At 35.8% G+C, this 21,344-nt stretch overlaps 1 protein-coding gene across 1 annotated transcript in view; it reads left to right on the forward strand.

Moving 5' to 3' along the window:
- The window catches only part of DTNBP1 (dystrobrevin binding protein 1), a 74,481-nt gene that overhangs the window by 22,870 nt on the left and 30,267 nt on the right, over nucleotides 1–21,344 (forward strand). The window contains exon 7 of the mRNA XM_061449529.1: nucleotides 9,998–10,020. Within this exon, the coding sequence (XP_061305513.1) occupies nucleotides 9,998–10,020 (23 nt within the window). The remainder of the gene's footprint in view (nucleotides 1–9,997; nucleotides 10,021–21,344) is intronic.

Genomic DNA, 21,344 nt, shown 5'->3' on the forward strand with positions numbered 1-21,344 from the left:
TTCTTCTTTCCCTCCCTTTGGGATGTACTGTATCTGATTGAAAAAAAAAACAACCCACCTCCTTGTATCCCTCCAGTCTTCTGTGGCAGTTCTTGCATTCCCAAGTGAATTTCCTTGAGGACCCACTGTCAGAAGCTCACTTTTGTGCCAATTTTTATGTGCACCAAATTGCAGGCTTATGGCATAAGGTAAAACGTTTCTGTCTCGAAGTAGTAATTCCTATGAAGCCATACCATTTATATCCACTCTGATGGATCACCGATCTTTGAAAAATAGGAACTCCTGGTTGTTTTGTCAGTTAAATGTTGCTGCCCAACTGCAGCATTTCAAAGGAATACATTGGAGATACCAAAGAGTCCTTGTCACTGGAAATGGGTGAATATATTTTACTATGTATCATTTGACTTTGAACATACCTGTCCGAATTTTTCAGGGTTTTAGGATGTCATGAGACATCCTAAAGACATTTTGAGCATCCTTTCTGTTTTTCAGTACTTGTCTTCCTTGAGGACAGACATAGAAGGAAAATAAATGAAGAAATCTAAAATCCTGATGCTAGGGTATGCTTTCACAGATGAATGTTTAGTAATATTGCAAACCTTAGTGGGACTAATTTGTTTTTTCCTTTCTGTTAAGTTTTAAAGCCATCTTTACCTGAAGAGGAAATACATTCTTGAATGTTCATTCCCAATTTTTGTATTTTAAAGGTTTACTTGTTGTCAGTAATGTGTAACTCCATGCTTTGGTAATTAGTGCAGTAGATGAAGAGTTTGACAGATTGTCGTAATTCTTGTTAGAGGCATTGTCATGCCATGATGGTGGTTTTATGCTTCTGGAGGAGAGAATGTTTGATTTTCCACTTTGTGTTTGGTTTTCACTTTCTCATTCTTAAGGGTGTAATTTATAGCAAGTGTAATGTGGAGATTAGATGTGTATATGAGAAGATGTCTTAATCAGTTACCACTGTTAAGTTTATTTCTCTCTGTATGGGCTTCTGTTGGTTTTACCTCTCCTAATTTATTTGGGAACATAAGGGACAGTAAGGATTATTGTAGTTAAATACAACGGCTCATGTTAGGCCTGAGCAACATAAGCACTCAAAAAGTAAACATGAAAAATTTCTTTAGACAATTCAGACTGGTCTGGGTTTTTTAAAAGTTCCTTTTAGTGGCCAATTAATGGTTGTTTATGCATTAACATAGAAAACATACATACAAAAATTTTTTGTATTATAATTTTTTTGCTATTTTGCTTTCAAATACTATCTTTACCTCCTATAGTATCACTGTAAAAGCTGCTGTTTATTTGGTGATCTTGTTTAACCTAAACTAATTATTTTTGTTATGAAGACCAAAGAGAAATTATGGAATGGGTAATACACTGCCATGCAAAATTGTGTTGCCCAAGAGAAGACTTCTGTGTCTGGGGATCTTGTTTAGATCCCTTAGTGTTCCCCAAGTGATAAGCTAGAATAATACTTTGTACAGTACATAGTCTTCAGTGATGACTCCATCCCATCTGGCAATGATAAATTTAAATTATGCCTTCATACCTGTCGTGGTTTAAACCCAGTCAGGTAATTCGTTCGCTCACTTCCCCCCCTTTCTTGCCCTCCCCCTGCTCTCAGAGGGATGGAGAGGAGAACTGAAAAGAATGCAACTCCCACGGGTTGAGATAAGAACAGTTTAGTAACTAAGGTATAACACAAATCACTACTGCTACCACCAGTGATAATAATGATAAAGGAAATAACAAGGGAGAGAATACAACACCTCAGCACCAGCCGACCGATAACTCGCCCCCCAAGCCCAACCAAGCACCGACCGATACCTCCTCCAACGCTGCAGTCTCCCAGGCTTCCGGCTAACTCCCAGTTACATCCTGGACATGACATGCTGTGGTATGGAATACCTCTTTGGTCAGTTTGGGTCAGGTGTCCTGTCTCTGCTTCCTCCTGGCTTCCCCTCCCCCCTGGCAGAGCATGAGGCTCACAAAGTCCTTGGCCAAACCAAAACATCGCTATCAGTTCTGTTCCCGAGCAGAAAGTCAAAACACTGCACTGCACCAGCTACCAAGAAGGAGAAAAATGACTGCTACTGCTGAACCCAGGACAATACCCTTTTAAGCTGTACATGTAATTTGTCAAGTTAACTTTTTATACATTAAAAAAATACCATTGTTGCAAATATTTCAAGCAAGTGTGTTTTTTTCCTTCCAACCTTAGAGGTACTGTGAATTATTTCTGAGACTAGCTACATGTTTTGTAGTTCTCATAAACATTTTCATCAAAGTAAGGTTTTCATGCCGTACTCTTCTTGATCAGTCTTTTGTCAGCTGCTCAACCTCCATGTACCTGGGTACACAAATAATGATTTTTGTGAGGGTGGAGGCAGGACTTCTATTATCTTCAGGACAGCTTTCATGTTGGAAATGCAGTGAATAACTGGCTTTGAGTTTTCATTAGGCATTAATTGTAAGGCTGTAAGTTTCTGTTCTTAAAGCAGAGTTCATGTTGCAGAAATCTTTTCCAGCCTGAAGTTCATGAGTTTTCATACAGCACAATCTGTAGCAAGTGTTCTTGTGGTGGTAACTGACTGGAATTAATTTGATGGCCATCAGTTACTGCATTTATTTGGTCAGACACATGGAATGAGAATTGCCATTGATGATGGAAAAACTGGGCTTGCACAAGCTTTGGTAAAGTTCCCTTGATAATTGTGCCTCTTTTCGTGTAGTTTTAGGGCTCTGAACGCCTTTCTTTATCAGAACAGTAGCAGTGCAGTGTTTTGCATGCATCAAACCCAAAGGAGCGTGCTCCTTCATATTAGTAAATTTTACTTTTGTCAGAGCTCCAAATATTTGGAAATATTGAGCAAGACTGAATACATAGCAGACAAAAAGATTGCAGGGGCTTGGGCAGTTTTTTATATTATTTGCAGAGACTGAATGTGCAGTATAATTTCTGTCACATAGAAGTTGATTTAATTTTGTCCTCCTTTTGTGATGGTCTTTGCTTCATGCAAACAGATAGTGACATTCTTCTAAAGAGATTTGTTGTGTACTTTCTCCTTAGAGTTTTGTTTTCTTTTGAAATATAGAAGTTGGATTTTTTTGTTGGCTTTTGTGACCTGTGATGACTGTGTTGGGTCCTCTGCATCTTAAAGCACCTTACACTTACAGTTTCTAGAAAATGTTAAGCATGTCAGTCCTGCATAACTTTTCTTTGCTTCTGTGTAGTGCTGGTTACTGGGCAGAATATGCAAATCCTGTTGGTCTGTTAGTACCAGGTATTCTTTGTCCAGACTTGTACCAACTATAAAAACAGGTGGTTTAGAACTGCCTTAATTATCATTTTGTACTCTCCCTCACCTCAGAACTGCATTATTTTTTAAACTATTTCAGTCACTGTGGCTAGTGGCAGAACAGGACTTTGATGTTTGTCATTACCACGCTAAAATGCATTCTCTGCTTTTGAGCAAGGTGCTGTGCCTCCCGATAAATTCATTATTAATTATTTTCCGAGAAAGCCAATTTGTTTAAAAATTAATTCAAAACAATGTGTTAAATGCATTTATTTGACAATACCTCAGTGAGGGGGATTTTGTATTCCTGTGTCAAAGGGATATGTTGAGTATGCCTCAAGTGGCAGAAGTTGCAGGTTGTGTTTGCCACAATTCTATTCGTGTTGTGTGGAACCACATTCAGCATTTTAGGTAAGGAGTGCATATGGGGTTATAGGTTTTTTTACTTCTTTGATTTTGTGGACTTGTGGCATAGTATATGTGTACTTAGCAAGTAAAATTTGGCCTGTTTTTGAATATTGTAATATTTTTTTTTTCTTTTAATGCTTTTGGGGAAGTTGGTGGCCAAGTTAAAAAAAGGTCTGGATTTTGTTTGTGTGGCTGCTTACCAAAACAGGTTTGCAGGAACACTTTTTTTTTCTAGGAAAGACTGGTAGAGTTGATGTTGGAGGTAGCCTTTGATGGTGGATTTGTTTGCACCTTCTCTTAAATTTTTTTTGTAGCTTCTCAAATTTCTTTGTAGCTGGTGGTTTTTTCTTTGTAGCTTCTCTTAATTTTTTCCTCTTAAATTTCAGCTTTAAGCTTGAATTCCTAAACTTGTATGATAAAAATAAACTCTATCTTTCAGTGATCCAATGACATTCCATACCAAGATAAACGTTCAAAAAAAAAAAAATTTAAAAACTCTCCCCTTTCTTTGGATGGCAACAGTATAAAAGCATAAATGGAAAAACTGGGTCTTGTGTAAAATCTTATCCAAAGGCATAAGCTGTTAGAGGGAGCTCATAATTTATTCCACATTTCAGATTCCTATTTGGAATGATTCCAATGCTAAATGGCCTGTATGAGTCTCTTAGCAGAGGACAAAACACTTAGTTGCTTTTAATTATTTCACTTCTGTCACTGTCTTCTGTTTCTAACACCATCTCCCTAACTTTTACTCTTCTTTTGAATGATGACACCTGAAAGGTAACTGCCAGTGTTCTTCATCAAGATGAATATTTGTTTCTTTTTTTTTAAAACATCAAAAAATACATGATTTCATTGTACCCTGAAACTGCTGAGTATGTTGGGATAGTATTTGATTTTGGTTGAATTTATGATGATTACTGGTTACTGTTTGCAATTTCTGTTACACAATTTTGGTTTGATCCATTCCATCTTCTGGAATGAAGTTGGTGTTTTGCTGGAAGACATGGAAACAGTTCAGCTACTTTTGTAGCTGAATTTGAGTATGAAAGCAAAAAATCTGCATTGCAACATTATCTAAATGCCTTGGTTCTTTGTTCTTCTGTTTCACTAGAAAAAAATACACATTTAATGGTGAAGAACCCTGACCGGTCTTCAGTGTTTCTTTAGATAAATAGAAAACTTCACCTGCTGCTTAATTACAGCAGTACTTTAGTAATAGTTTTAGTTTTTACTGATTTTTCTTTACTTAAAAGCTTTTCATTACTTCAGTCTCAAAGCTTTTTTAAAGTAGTATTTGGCCTAAGTGACCTGAAAAGGGTGCTCAATTAATCTGGGGGAAGGAAATAATTTCTGTTACTGTCATAAGTGCTAATCCTAAATACACAAAAACTGACTTGAATTATTTTTGCACACCATGCAAGTGACATAATATTTGAGTTCTCAGGTTTTTGGCTTTTATTTCTGATAACATTCAGAGAAAAGTCCCGCTCATAGCTTTTTTTAGCTTACTAAAACTTGAATCAGACTAAGGAAGGACATTTTTATATTGTGCATATATATTTATATATATAGTTTTGAAAATTTAACTGTTCCAGGCATAACAGGTGAAATGCAGTATTTCTCAGCCTTTGTTTTGGATCTTGTTAGGTGCCAGAAATACTTTCAAATTAAATTGCACATAAGCAACTGTACTTTCTTGAAATGTTAACTTTTGTTTGTAAATTCATTTTCAACTGAACGTCTATAAACACATTTCATTGTAAGATCATCGAAATTTAGTCCTCAGTTTTTACCATTGCTATGCTGTCTTGAGGTTGTCTTTTGCTTATGCATGGGTCTAGAAGTTTGAATTTATTGTCTGTTACTTTCAGAGCTAATGGTACACTCATTCCTGACATTCATTTATGACTTTGTTACTTTCTTACCTGGCTCCTCTTTTCTTGAAGGTAAAATATAGAGCTGTCAATTGTGGCTGCTGGTATCATTGTAAAGAATTTGGTGTTTCTGTGGTCTCTATTCAACTGAATTCCCTAGCTTTTGTTACATTCAGAAAATTGATTTTAGTGTTACAGGCCTTTGCCAAGGTACAGTAGAACCTGAGAACTTTGTCATACTTTGAACAAACTAAATTCCAGTGCTCCAAGTGAGGTCTCATGAGAGCAGATCAGAGGGGCAGGATCACGTCCTTCGACTTGCTGGTCACGCTCCTTTTGATGCAGCCCAGGGTATGGTTGGCTTTCTGGGCTGCGAGTGCACACTGAAGCCGGCTCATGTTCATTTTCTCATCGACCAACACCCCCAAGTCCTCCTTCACAAGGCTGCTGTGAATCTCTTCTCTGCCCAACCTGTAGCTGTGCCTGGGATTGCTCCGACCCAAGTTATTATTATTAGTAGTAGTCGTGGTAGTAGTAATTTAGTGTTACCTTAATTTTTTTCAATTATTAAACTGTTCTTATATCAACCCATGGGTTTCACCTTTTTTCCAGTTCTCCTCATCCCACCAGGGGAGGGGAGTGAGCAAGTGACTGCCTGTACTTAGGTCCTGACTGGGGTTAAGCCCTGACAGTGTGGCTCAGGTCTTTTTTGATGAGATGATTCAGAAAAGTTCTCAGTGACATCTCTTGCCTTAACAATGCTTTGATTTAATTTCTTTAGGTTATTTTGAACCATGACAGCTGTGCCTTTTTAGACATGGTGCATAGATGGGTTTATAGTCAGATTTACCTATGTCCATCATGCTTAGCAGGGACCGCGAATGTCATTGTGTCTTATGTCAGCATTAAAATATATCTGAATATTATCTCTGTCCTGACTTAAGCGTTATCTTGAAGAAGCAGGCAGGCAGGCTTTCACAGTTGGGGTTTTGCTGGCAATTGTTGACCTTTACTTGCTGTTGTCTTGTTGGTAATTTTCAACTGAATTTGAGAGGTATAGAATTTCACGGAGTAATTAATCCCCTACTTATTTTACAGAAACAAGCAAATGGAAAGGAAGTGTAGAAAATTATTGCCTGTATGTGTGGCCAAATGTTTATCATGGGCATAACTCCAGTGTAGATGAAGCCTGTACAGCCTTTTGCCTCTGAGGAAAGAAGCTGGGTTTCATTAGTTGCACTGTACACAGAACAAGATTACTTTTAAAGTGTTTCCATGCATTTATAGTCTGATTACTTTAGCTCTTTTTTTATTGCTCAGTAGTACTAAACTTTATCTTTCGCTAAGAGAAGATATGTAAGTTATGCTATAATACAATTATTAATTACTAAGTGCTTTCTTCTGAAAGCTTACTGTTAACTGTAAAAAAACCTAAAACCTGGTTTTGTAACTAGCCAGATTTGTTGGCACTAACCTAAATTTAGTTGCTAAAGTAAAAAAGCATATAGTCAAGATGTGAAATAGTAGGTTGTATTGAGTGGTCTGACTCAGTGTGGGAGTTCCGTTAATCTGGAATGGATACTGAGCAGCCCACACCAGGCTTCAAGAGCCTTCATGTGTAGTGGCAAATGCGTGCTTTCTCTCTGATAATAACGTAATATCTCATGCATTTGAGAAATGCATGATTTTTTGGATGAAAACTCTGTAAAATTTGGGGACATTTTTCTGTGGGAAGCTTTCAATTGCCTTAACCTAACAAATGGGGTAGCGGGGAAGGCTAGGTTTTCCTGCAGAAAACATGTTAGGGTAATACACTTTTGAGCTGAATCGTTTGGCAGAACTCTTCTGCTAAGACGATTTATTGTACTGCGGTTTTATCTTCTAGTATGATGTTATTAGTATGCTATCCATCAAAGGTGAGCTCTGCTGCAGTAGCTTTTGTAGAAAACTAATATGAAATACTATCTCAAAGAATGAACAGTTTAAAATAAAAACTAATACAAAAACATAATATCAAACATCAAAACATCAAAGCTGGTAATTTAGTATGGTAAGATCTAAAGTAGTAATTGGCAGCAGCCCTAACTACTCATCCAGTCCTACTTCCGATGCAAGTTTTCCCTCCTGCTTGCCTTTTAACTTCATTTTGAAGATGATTGTTTCCCAAAATTGTTTTCAGTTTAACCTTTTTTTGCTGTGATTACTCAAGCTAACTGCTTTTTCTTTTACAGAGTCTGTGTTACATAGTTTTTTTTCTTAATGTAAGTTCCATGTATTTACTTTTGCAGATGATTTTTTGTCTCTTCATTATTAGAGAAGATATAGGAGGTATCTTCTTCCTGACAGTTTATCAATAAATAAATGTTATTTACTTATAAAGAAGAGAAATGTCATACTTTGTAATACGGTTTTTCTGTACATCTGTCTGTAACTTTGTAGTTACACATCTGGAAAATGTGCTGAGACTGTCTTAAGCCATCTGTTTTTCCAGTGTCTTTACAAGCCATTGTCTCCTTTCTACTTTTAGTGCCTGGTTCTTACCAAAGCTCTTGATGAATGAGATTTAAGATTAAAATTTTAAAACTTCAAGTTTTTATTTGGATAACTCAAATAAAAAACAAATTCTCCATGTTGCTGATGCAGAACATATTTTCAATAGGCCTATTTTTTAACATGTATTCCTAAATGTATGTTTTATTAAGAGTGTTGTCAGAAGCTGCAAGGTGTGATTGATACATTCGTATTGTCTTTAGATCTGAATTGGTGTGGAGCTGCTAGGAAATCCAGATCCTTAGATACCAAATCTGTATTTTTACTGTATGCTAACATAGATATTTTAAATTTTTCAGGAGTATGTGTTCTAAAAAATTTTTGTCAAATATTAATTTCCAGCTTTCTTAACAAATGGCAATTATATATATGGATATAGTGACAGCATCAGAATGCATCAACCCTGAAAATGTTGATGGATTTTGAAAGGGAAAACTCTGGGGGTTTGTACAAAAGCAATGAATATCGCTGTCAGTTGGATACTGTGTTACCATCTTGTTTGCTAATCTGTTTGAACACAACAGTAATTGTTTCGTTCTTCCCTTTTGGAGACAACAGTCATAAGACCTCCTGATTTTAGGCTCAAGTAGCGTATTTCTTTTCCTCTTACTTTCACAAGATGTTTCCTCAGTATAGATTTTGTTTCAATCTGTGGAAAACAAGCATTTCCTGTGATTGTTGTTTTCTCAGCTAGTATGCCATTATTGAAAAATGAGTGCAACTTGTGAGAGTGTTTAAGAATTTTGTAATTATATTTAGGTAGGAAACATTTATTACGGTGTGAATCTGCAAAACATAGGTGTTGTGAGGTAGATTTTCTCTGGTAAAAAAAAAAGATAAATTAGCTTGGGGAAGGGATGTAGGAGAAGCAGGAAGGGAAATATATACTCACAGGAAGTTGCAACTAACAGGCTTTTCTACTGTGAATCACACTATAGCTTATTTCCTGGTAAAGCACCCATTCTTTCAAAAACCTGACTTTTGATGACAAAAGTGGGATGTTCACTGAAAATGTGGAGGTAAATGTATTCTTTTGCTTCTTCTAGAATATTTTGTCCTGCTTAGAAAAAAAATGTTTTCAGGTGCAAAACAGTTTTGTTTGCAAATAAATTCCAAATTGCATCATCTGTTAAGAAGGAGAATGAGTTGTTATGGTACAGCATATATATTGCGAAACCATGTGTATGGTAGGTGACTCAAGGATGACTGAAGCATGCTTAGTCTGTTGAGAGTGAGTAGAATGATTTATCTGGACAACTGGTAGGTTAGGGTATTTGTTGCTTTCAAAATTCAGAATGTGCAGTCTGCACAGTTTCTTAGCTGGAACATAAGTATTGTGGATTATCTCTCACTTTCTTTAGTTTGAAATTCTCTCCTCTGAGGAGTGTTGCTATATGCCTCTCTTGCCTTCAAAGTGTGTTGTAGCTGAGTGATATTGTCACATTTTTTTCCTTCATGGTTGCCAAAAGGATTTTGTATACCATTGATGCAAATGAAACACTAATTAATATTCACTGTGCTGTGAACTGGCAAAGCTCTGCTAAGTACTGCATGTTTTAGTACCTAAAGCCTAAGGAAGTCTTGGGTAGTTTTGCAGCAGTGTATCTAGAAATTCTGTGGCTAGATACAAATGGACAATATTTGTATAACTGCACATGTTTATTAGCCTGATTTCTAAACGGGTTGATTGTGTTTCTTTTAGATGAACGTGCTTAGTCATATTACCCTTATATATGATGATAATCAAATACTTTGGCTCTCATCTCTTAATGAGTCTTAAACTGTGTAAAATATCTCCTGTAGATCTAGATGGAGTATTTCTAATTTTATTTTTTTTTTAATTCTGCTTTTCTCCAACAGGAAGGAACTTGAGACCTTCAAAGGTAAATTCTATTTTTAATTTTATACTTGAATGTTTGCAAGAGTTAGTAATTCCTGAATTAAGTGAAACTAGTAAGGAACTGTTCCATTTCTACATTTGATAATTTTATGTCAATCCAGCAAGCTGTTTATTTTTCAGTTTACCTGCTCTTGTCATTGGTTTCTTTGGAAGAACACAGATGGTTCTGTTGCCTTAGCTTCTGTTGTCTTAGCTAGGTTTCAGAGATTCTATATCCAATTCAAGCCTTTCCCTTGGTGCTCAGTTTTGGAAATTAAGGGCTTTGTCTTCAACCAGTTGATGATTTTTCTAGCCTGAATGTGTTTTTGACGTGTCACAGGCTGTTACTTGCTAGACTTAAGTTATTTCTGGGAGATTTTCACAGTATTGTTGTATTGGATAAATACAATTTTTGTAGCTCAACCTGATGGATATACATGTTGAAACATGCAGGTGTCTGTCCTAAATAATATGCAGTGGCTAGAAGTTTTGTCATGTACTATTTCTTTGTCTGTGGTGTGTAGAGGGAACACATTACTATTTTCAGTAGATCTTAAATTCAGGCTTACTCTATCTACTAATATAAATGTTTTATCAGCTTGATAATTGCTATTATATTTTGCTTGTAATAAGGTGTGATTGGTTTGGTGACTAGTCTTTATTTATGAGAATGAAGCCAAGCACGTTGACTTACGTCAATTAATTGTCTCTTGAAAGAAGGAATGGCAATTTCTATCAACTGCATTCCTCTGCCTTTTCAGTTCATTACTTTCTCATCTTTACATAATGCTGGAAGACGAAAATAATAAAACTAACACAGACAAGCAGCACAGATTATATAAAATGACACTTTATCTGTAGCTTACCATAACAACCCTTTTTTTGATTGATTTGATAGCTTTCAATGCAGTCTGGCTTAATAGAAAACCAACAATAATGCTAGGTTCATTATGTTCCAGAGCAAGGCAACTTCTTTTGGAGTACCTGGCACTTGTGAGAACAGTGAATCTGCTTTTTATTTGTTTGTATTGATCAGGTGGTTTAAGTTTCTGGAAGCCAGGAGGATGTTTTCCAGAATTATTTTTCTCTTCGCTTCTTGTTTTTACCATAGAGATTGTAAAACTATTTTACAAAGTCAATTACTTTAATAGAAGAGGAAGGTGATAGCTGTGTGTTGACCTTGAAACTAATAGCAAACTATGTAACTGGTTCTGTAATAGATACAAAGGAATACACGTTTCCAATCCTAGTTACCAAAGGCTTGTCTTGATAGCCAAGAGAAGGTTTTTAGTTTACTACAGAGGGAAGATTGCAAACAGATGCCAAGAGAAAAAAAAAAAAAGAAAAAGTAAAGCATGTATCTTCACTGAAAAGTTCAACTGCAGTCTGTGGCTAATGCAGCCAATATGAATGGGAAGAAGGAAGATCTTGTGCTGCAACAAAGACAGACCAGGTTAGAGGATACTCTAGGTCTGTTGGACAGTTTTGAACCAACTGATAAAATTTACTCTCACAACACTCAGAAGAATTGGCAGAAACTATGGAATACTGGAAAAGCACAGAATGACAGATATTTTTAAATGGATATTAGGTAACAGCCTAATTTCTGTATGGCTTTTTGTACGATAAACAAAAATTGACAAGCTTATACCTGAATGAAGAGAGAGGAGTGATAGCTAGCAAACTTTCAAGAATAATCATATCAAGCAAGCCTAATTTTTTTTCTGTAAGATAGCAAGAACATACTTTAAAATAGATACTGTATTTTGACTTTGGCTTGCACTGTCTTGCCTGACATTTTCTGAGGAAACTGAGAATACTGAGCAACAATAGCATGGCTGTTTGGAAATACATACTTGGAGGAAATGTTTTTAAGTTTTGTTGCTTATTAAGTTGTTCTATCTTAGATCTGATGCTATTTGTAATTTTTGATGCTGTATTATGAAATAGAGGTGTTCATTAGATTGGCTTCAGTCAGTCTTTTTCCAGCCTTTTGGACCTTCAGCCAATTTTTGAGTATCTGGCATATATTTCATCAGCTTATTAGAAATAAGGACAGTAAGAGCTTCCTGGTTGTGCAGGATTCATGATTACGTAGTGACAGATGTTTTTGGGCTACACCAGTTTTGCCCAGTCTGACTGGTGGCTCCTTCCTGCTTTTTTCTGGTTTAAGCTACTTCCAAGGCTCTCTAGATTTGTACAAAAAACTGTCACTTGGTTTACTTTAGTTTTGGTTGATGGAGCATGCTGGAATAACTCAGTAGATGGCCATAGAAATACTGACATGTAAGAAGGAAAAGACAGCAGCAAATGCAGGAGGCACACGCAAGTTAAAAATGTGATACATCGGTCTAAAACCCAAATGCTTCTGGTAGTACATTACCTAAGACAATTTAAAGCTGAGGTGAGGAAGTATTGGTACCATTATGTAAAGCTTTTATGCTAAGATCTTATTTTGCTTACAATTCTGGTTTGCTGTATTCAGGAATGGTTGGTTCCGACTGAAATCTGTTAAGTAGTTGGGTGGATGATTTCATTGTATTTTTATATTGCAAGTATAGACTTTCAAGTATAGACTTAAGTCCTCAACTACTTGCTCCTTCCATAACTGTCCAGAGTGAAATGTGTTCATAAACATTCAATTTGTAAAATACCCAGCACAGGGGCTAGGAAAGAACTTTTAAATACCTTAATATACACTTGCATCTTTCAATGCATGTGCAGTTGAAACCATTGTACATTAAATGGTGGTTTAATGGAAAAGACCAGAAATGCCAGTTTTCATAATAGTAACTTGTTCTTTGTGAACTTGAATGCCATATGCTGAAAAGCATTGGCTTCCAGATTAAGAATGGTAAATGTCTTGCATAAAAATATGTTTCATAAGTATATAAGTTCATTCTGTCTTAACCTGTAGAAATTGAAGTACCACAAAAACATTCCTTAAATTTGTTTGCTAGAGGGATTAAAAAGAGGGTTGTGTGCACTTTTTTCAGTGTCCAGATGTAATTTTTATGTTCACCAGTACGAAGTTCTCGTACCTTGCTCAGAATAGAAAGTCAATTTTACTGGAATTAAGAAACTGAATTGTATAGTCTGTGAGGATCACAATAGCACATCACTTGAAACTTGAATTCAGTGATCCATCATTTTCATTAAAAAAATAGAGATTATTATATATTATATACTATATTCTATATAATTATTTATATATATTATATATAATTAAATATTGGCTTTGGCCATGAGAATGCAGGTCTGACTTGCAAGGCAGGTGGACGGCTTCACAGGTCTTCCAGATTTCTTTTAAAACTTTACTATCCTGGAGGTTTGTGTATGTATAGATATACATAGATACACTAGGTGTAGTCTGGATGGGACTGCTAAATTTATGAAATCTTCGAAGGTGTATAACCGTATAAACATTTTAAGCATCCTTGGATTCCTAATATTTACCAAAGATTTATTTTAATATTGAAACAAAATCAACTTTCACGTGACCAAGATACAGAATGGTTTCCTGTTTCATTTAGATCTTCCTTTTGTGTGCACTAAGGTACAAAGTGGTAATTTATTGACATATAGGTATATTCTTTGAGGATACCAGAAGGGGCTCAAACAAAGCTCAGTGTATGTACCTGCTTGCACCACGTAAAAATTGTTGAGAATCCGCTAACGCTCTTGCTCATTGATGTTATTGCCTTAAAGTAGCATGAAACAAGTATGTAATACTGTTTAAAGAAATAATGGACTATTTTTATATTTGTCAGTGGAGATACTGTTTTAGAATTTGTTCCTGCCTTTTTTATATTCATATTACAGATCATGCTCTCTTTCATCATGAAAAGTAGATTTTCTTTTTCTTCCTTTAAGACTGTTTACAGGGCCAGACCTCCTTCTTTGTTGTTTGTTGTACCCAGAGTGTACAGGGGCAGGACAAACCTCTCCAGTCTCTTTTCTTTCAACCTCAATGGTTTGCTTTACAATGTAAGCATAACATATTAGTAATTTGTGATGCTGAGAAAGTAAAGGTTAGAAGCTTTCCTGCTTCTTTATATTAAACCTATCTCCCTGAAGAAGTTAGAGAGCGAGTGTGTGGTGTCCCTGTTGATACTGCTACAGCACTGGTGTTTGCCTACCTGAAGTGTGAGTGTGTACTAGGATAAAACATCTCAAAGGTTGCCTAGTTCATTTATTTTAGTAATTTATCTTTCAGAAAGCTTTGCTGTAGAAGGTGATGGATTAATGAATTAAAACATATGGGATATGCCATACAAAGTAGCCTGCAAGTTTCTTCCTAGCGCACATCAGTTTCAGTATTCAGAGAATTGCTTGCAGGAGCAATTACGCTGTTATGTTAACTTATGCTCAGTCATAGTAACATATCCTGCTGAGTTTAATTCAGACTTTATCCAAATGGGAACTGTATACATGATAGATTCTAAAATTTAATAAAAGTCCATTTTTATTGAAAAAACACAACAAACAAAACAACCAACCAACAAATGTTTAGGATTAAAGGCTTTCAGTTTGTTTCTGGATAGAAAGCGAAAGCAATAGAGGCCATTGAGAAATCAGCAACACAGTGCTTTTGGACAATGAAATGTAGCAAAACTTTGTAAGAGCAGATAGGCACATGGCTTTGGCAGCTGAGTCATGCATATTTCTGGGCTTTAATAGGATTAGTTTCATTCAAGCTCAGGGAAACAAGTTGTATGAGCATTTTCAGCGCTTCTGTTTACAATACAACAAAATAGGTTTTCAGCCCTTTCTCTCCCGAACAAGTCCTGATAAGTTTTGAGAGCTTTATAGAATCGTAGAATAGTTTGGGTTGGAAGGGACATTAAAGATCATCTGGTTTGAACCCTTCTGCCATTAAAATACTAATTCTGAGAATGAGGCTGGTAAAGAAAAGAGGCTTGCTTCTCTTTTCAAGGTTAAGTCATTGGGTTGCAGTTGATATGCAGATCTTTTGTCATCCCTCTTCATGCATCTGAGATACTTCTGTTGAAGTTGCAGTGTTCCAGTCCTTTCATCAGTAACTTAAATGTTTGTGTCTAAACTTTAATTTCCTGGCTTTCACTGTTCTGTTTTCTAAGAGCACATGTTATTTGTAGCAGTCTGTTGGCTCCATCCTTTTGTTCTCTTTCTTGTGAAATCTACTTGCCTCAACAAATAGTGTGTCCAACTGTTTTGTTGGGTTGGTTTTTGTGGTGTGGGTTTTTTTTTCTGTTTTGTTGTGGTTTTTTTTTGTTTTTTTGGGAGGGGGCTTTTTGTTTTTGTTTTGTTTGTTTTGGGTTTTTTTTGTTCTGTTGTTTTTTGGGGGTGTTTTTTTTTTTTTTGTCTTCCAGTCTGGGGATCCTCTTTATCCTGCTGTATTCTGCTGGCAGTCACAATAAGCAACATTTTCCTAATCTTCACACTGTCTTCTAGATGCATGGGTAATATGCAGTGGAGATCTTTACAGCTTGTGGTTGACAAAGCTCGTACATTCAATGATGTAGCTGTTCTAGAAGTTGAGCTGTAATTTTCAGCATATAATCCTCTATGTTTCTTCTGAGCATGAATAGATGACATTGTGGTAGAAAATCATACCAGCCATTTCACATTTCCAAATATACTGCCCCAGAGTCTGTAACGTTAGGGACATTCAAGTTTTCAATTACTGTGAAGAATTTTTTGTGGGCAAACTGTGCCCATAACTGAGTTAGTTAATAAAGAGAGTTCTGTTTTAATTGTTGTATTTTGTGATTTTGGCAGTTCAATGACTCATTTGAATAGGAGAGGGAGGGTGACTTTGGTTGTTAGGTGCCTCTTCCAAAACACACTATGGAAAATAGGCAGTGTTTCTGCTACAAGTGTTCCCTGATTGTTTCAGAATTTATTTAGGTGACTGTGGTCAAAACTGTCAATATTTAAACCTTGTAGCACAGATACAAAAGAAGACAAGTCTTCTTTTGGCATCCTAGAAAACAGTTGAGAAACACTTGCTTAATTCTGTTATAATAAAGGTAAGGTGGAGTAAAAAATTCCAAGGATATTCAGGTTTCAGGGGTTTTCCTCATTATTTTGCTATGAGCTGAAAATATTTTGGTAGATTTCTAGTTAATAATGTGTGTTAAAAGCTTTTTTCCCATCTAGACTATGAGAGGAGGACCTTACAACTTTGGGTGTCCTATATTGTCTGTGGCAAGAATTAACCAAGACTCCCATATATGATGACTGTTCTCTTGACAATGGAAGTATTTGAGACTTGGAAACCTGTAGTCAAACCTTGAATGAAAGACAAATAAGTTTAACTACTTAAGTCTTCTTTTTTAGCGTGGTAGGATAAGGCAGATAGCAAAGAAACCTAAATGATAAAGTGTCTTTATAGCTACCTTATGTTTGATTTTGCTTTTTGTGTTTTCAGGGTTGCAGGATCACATCTGTTTAGCTCTCAGGACATGTTTTGTAAAGCTAGCTGCTTGTAACTTCTGTCCTCTTTTTTGTCCTCTTTGAAATAGGTATGGACTTCAAGCCTTTGAAAAATAATGAAAAAAATATTCTTTTAAATAGAGAAATTTAAGGAAGGTTCACTCTTGGTCTTTTAATTATTTCAGTCCTCCCCAAAAATAATTAAAGCTTTATACATTGGGGCAGATAGTACCAGCATTGAAACATAAAAGCTTTTAAATGTACATTCCTGTAGCCTGCAGATGGATGATGCTGAGTTTCACACCTCTCATTCTATTTGGCTGTGTTATCAGACTTAATGACATACTTTCAGAACTTGTTCTGGGTATAAATACATACCTAAGAACAGTGAGGTTTTTTAATTTTCTGTCCTGACAGAAGTTGCATGTGATATAAAAAAGCACGAAAGGGATTGCTTGCCTCTTGCTGACCACTTAAACATGACTTCTTTTTGAATTGCAACACTATTGTATTGAGCACTAGGCGAACACGGAAATTTATTAGCTGCCTTTCACAAGAAAACAAAACATTTGATGGATTAATTATTATGACTGGGGTAAAACAAGCCTCAAAGGATAGTATATTGTGTATGCATTTATTTTGCAGATGGCTGGAAATAATTTATTACCTAATAGGTTAATGTCTACAAGTGTCAAGTCTTCAGGGCTGACAGCATTTTCTATGCAAGAAATAGAATTTGCATTTCAATGAAAGAGGGGGAAAAAAAGGGTGGGGTTAGTGTATTTAAGCTGCAGGAAAAATATCTACGATTTTATTTTCAGCAGCTGTATCAGGAATGCTGTTTCCCATTATGTTTTGCCAAAAGGTGGGCTGCACTGTCAACTACATTAATAATCAGATATGATGGGGAATTATATCCCATCTACCAATTTTTTCTTTCTTTTCCACTGGTGAGGAAAAATCAGAGCTTCTTTGATAGTGGCAGTACAGGTGAGGGTGGATCTTAATCATAAAATGGCATCCATTTCTAAGGTGTGTGTGTATATATATATATATATAAAAATGGGTCTGAATTTCCAAAGATGTAAATAGGGAGTAGAGTTTTTAAAGGAAATCTAAAATTTAGCAAGGGATGCTATAGATACACCAGGTTATTTATGAAAAAAATAGATATTCAGATCTCCTTGGAACAAATATTGTATGCCATTGCAACTCCGCTGATCAAAGATATGGTTTGGTTCTGTCACCCCAAACTGCTTCTGTGTTTAATGCTTTAAATGCTTTTTTTACTTCTTATTTGGTGTGTGTTGTGACCATAGTGTAACTTTCTAAGTTGCAAATTTGGTAGTGCTGTTTGTTTGTTTGTAATATCTTTGCTCAGCTGGATTTCAGGATTTTGTGATGGCTGTCACCTGAAAGTAGTATTGAGACTAATATAACCCACAGAATGCTAGTACTGCAGATGCCGCTAAAATCCTGTGTTTATCAGATTTTTTTTAATGCTAATTCTGACTGGGGAAGAGTGGAGGGTAGGAACACTTTCTTCTTTTTTTAAAATTCATCTACATGTATTTTTAGAGAATCTTGTGGGTTTTTTAATGTGGCAGCCTTATGCTCTTTCATCCTGTCTTATGTTGCGTTGTCTTTTGAGGGAGCTAGTTTATTCTTCCAATGAATTTTAATATTGCTGCATTTATGTAGCTTGCTTTTTTTCCTGGAGTCCTCCTACTTCTGCGGTTTAGTGTTGTGCTAAGTCAAAAGCCCTTTTGGAGGTCAGATGTGTCACAACATTTTGACATCACTGCAGCTTAAAATAAGGTAGCTCTTGGATGTGCAAGTATCTTTCCAGTTGGCTACAGTAGAAGTTGGCCCTTTGCTGGAGTCAGCCTTTCAGAATCCTGGTTTTGTAAGGGGTGAAGGACCAGCGCAACAATAGAGATTTTCTCTGGCTATTGCCAGGGTGAATAGTTAACTGTGTGGATAATAAGAAAAAATTTCATGGGAAGATAAGTCTTGTCATACTCAGTTCATGTAGAAAAGAAGCATTTAAAAGTGTGATATTTTACTTGTCTATAATGTTTAAATGACTGAAGTGGAAAAAATAGAATCAGATTTTGTCTGCAGCGCTAACATAAATTCATCCGTTAATTACCTAAGTCCAGACTGAATGCTGGGATTATCTCATGGTTATTATTATAATTCTTTTAATCTTTCCCATAGATATATATGATGGTATTTTTATCAGTGAAATAAACACGAGTCTTCTAGGCCCATACATTCTTGGTAATTCTTCCTCTAACGATGACAGCTGTACTCTGTATTTTGATAATTGTCACCAAGAAGCTTTTCAAAATGTGATCTTTTTAAGTAAAAGAAAGGAATTGTTATGGCTGTCATGGTTTGCGGCAGCACTGCGCACCCTCCTAAACTGAAGAGGCAACGCGTATCAGCGTTCCCAATTCTGAGCAACGCCTTACAGTTTTGGAAACATAAATGCACCGTTGTGTAACTGCAACATCCCCATAACCAAAGATTCTCTGTCGCATGCTGCTTCTGTAATTTTTTTAACTGCATGAAAATGTAGTCTGGATATGTAATAGGAAAAAATCAGTTTTTCAGTAGAGAAGACTGCCCCTAATTTATCTTAATATCCCATCCTAGATTTCTAATATTTTATGTGTGAAGTAAGAATAGTATGTGATCTGGTTTGTGGGATGTCTGAGCTGAGCCATGTTAAGGAAAAATATTTGAGGGGAGAGCTTTATGAATCTTCCCGTAATAAAAAAAGAATGTGGAACCCTTCTGTACCTTTTCCCTTGCTTCTAAATTATTTTCAAAGGCTTCTAGCTGTCTGCCAAATAAACACATGCTGTAACTGCATGTTATCAGATTATAACCCGCTGGGAGGATTTCTGTCTTTGTATCACCCCTTTATTTAGCAGCATGTGGTACCTTCCCAAATACATGCATGCATTTCTGGTACAGCTCAGCTGCTGGTAGCTTGTGCTCAGGTTCTGGAAAGGCGCTGAGTTGAAGTATCCATGTGTATGCATCTGTGTGCGAGTGACCCACTGAAAACTGGCAGTCACAGTATTACTTCTTTGAAAAAGCAGCCTTCTAGCATCGGTCTTTGTTCTACATCAGTGAAGATGTGCGTCAGTGAAGCTGCTTGGTAACTGGAGCTTTCACTTGACCACGACTGTGTTTCTTTTTACTTGCTTATTTCTTACTGCCATGTCATCTCCGGGAGCCCCTGAGGATACTCAGAAGAATTCATGTAGGTGGAACTTCATTATCACATCTGTTATTTGTCAGCTTAATTTGCCAAGTTAATGTAAAATTCAAAATTAAATTAAAGTTAACTTTATTAATTTCCTCAGCTGCCACAATTGCCTGGTTTGTAAAGGGTGTGCTATAAATGGAAGGTTAATTACCAACGAGATTTCACAAATTTGAAAGAAATACCGACTAAATATCTGTTTTGTCAGTGCTTTTGTTTATTGCTTTGCTATTGTCTTTCTGTTGCTTTGCATTATTGTCACATTAATATTAATCAGAATTAGTAAAAGAATACAAATACATAGCAAAATTTAAGCAGACTTGTCTGAGGGTGGGGCGATCCTAGAGGATGAGGGGAGACAGAGAATTATTATCTGAGGATAAAAACAAATGTAAAAAATTAGAGCAGTAAATTCATTTGTATAGATGCAGTCATGCTAATTCTTAGTTTCCTTCAGATAAATAAAATAATAAATGATTAAAACATATGTTCTTAAATAAAGCCATTAATATTACTTACATCAATATGAGCACCCTATGTTATATGAAACAATGTTCTTAACAATGCCATTAATAATGTTTTCATGATGTTAATTTGTAACTAATGATGCCTAGAACTGTGCATTAATTGAAATGGAAATAAGATGTGGATTTCTCCTCCAGTTCTTTATACGTTGCTTTATGTAACCACTGGAAGAGTTGTTTTTTTCTGTTACGATTCATGTGGATTTTTTTTTTTTTTTTTTGGTCCAGTTGGTGTCCAGGACCAAACCATTAGAGTGAATAAACTATTACATTATTTTAATAACCTGTTGGAGCATGCCTTTATCAAGGCTCTACCTATGAGTTGTAATTCAGACCATTAAATTAGATCTTAAGTAACAGTGTGAAGTTGAATATCTTGTTTTAAGCAATTCATCTGATATGGGATAACTCTTTATACTTGTATTGATATACATAGTTTGTTTATCATAATAGTTATTTTCCGTAAATCTAGACAGAATAGTTGACTATTAAAGATGGCAAAATTTGCTGTCTGTTCTGCTAAATGTGGTTTGACCACTATGCAAGCAAAATATGTGGTGCTGGTATGATCTGGTTTGTATCCTTAACTACTTTGTACATATTGACAGAAGTTGTCTTTTTTTCTTACTGTTGTTTCCTGAAATTGAAATGGATGTATGATGAATGGTATGATGGTGCAGCTGTGAATCTTTTTTTCCTTATTTGCAATCGTATCCTGGGCAGTAGAATAGCTATTTTGTGCATGGGCTGTGGGCCAACCTTGAAATTATACTACTATAAGGATTAGAATTGGAGAGTATTTCTGAAATGTGAGCTTTAACAATATCAGTTCTCCAAGTACTGCTGGAAAGAGGTGGCAGTAATTAGAAACTGAAGTGTCAACATTAATACTGCAAAGGTTATCACCTCTTTTAGTAATCAGGATTATTATAATTTTTTTAATCACATTTTCTTCCATAGCTTGGTGACAGTAAAAGTGATACAAACCTAAAAATGGTTTATTATATTTTTATGAAAATCTATTTGCTTCCCACCTATGTAGGCTGAGGTTAATGAGAAATTAAGAAATATTCATCTACCTGCTATAAAAAAGATTTCTTCCCTCTA

The sequence above is a fragment of the Pezoporus flaviventris genome, unplaced genomic scaffold (genome assembly GCF_033815535.1).
Source record: "Pezoporus flaviventris isolate CSIRO_AGI_PZ_B2104156 unplaced genomic scaffold, CSIRO_AGI_Pfla_v1 ptg000007l, whole genome shotgun sequence".
NCBI lineage: Eukaryota > Metazoa > Chordata > Aves > Psittaciformes > Psittacidae > Pezoporus > Pezoporus flaviventris.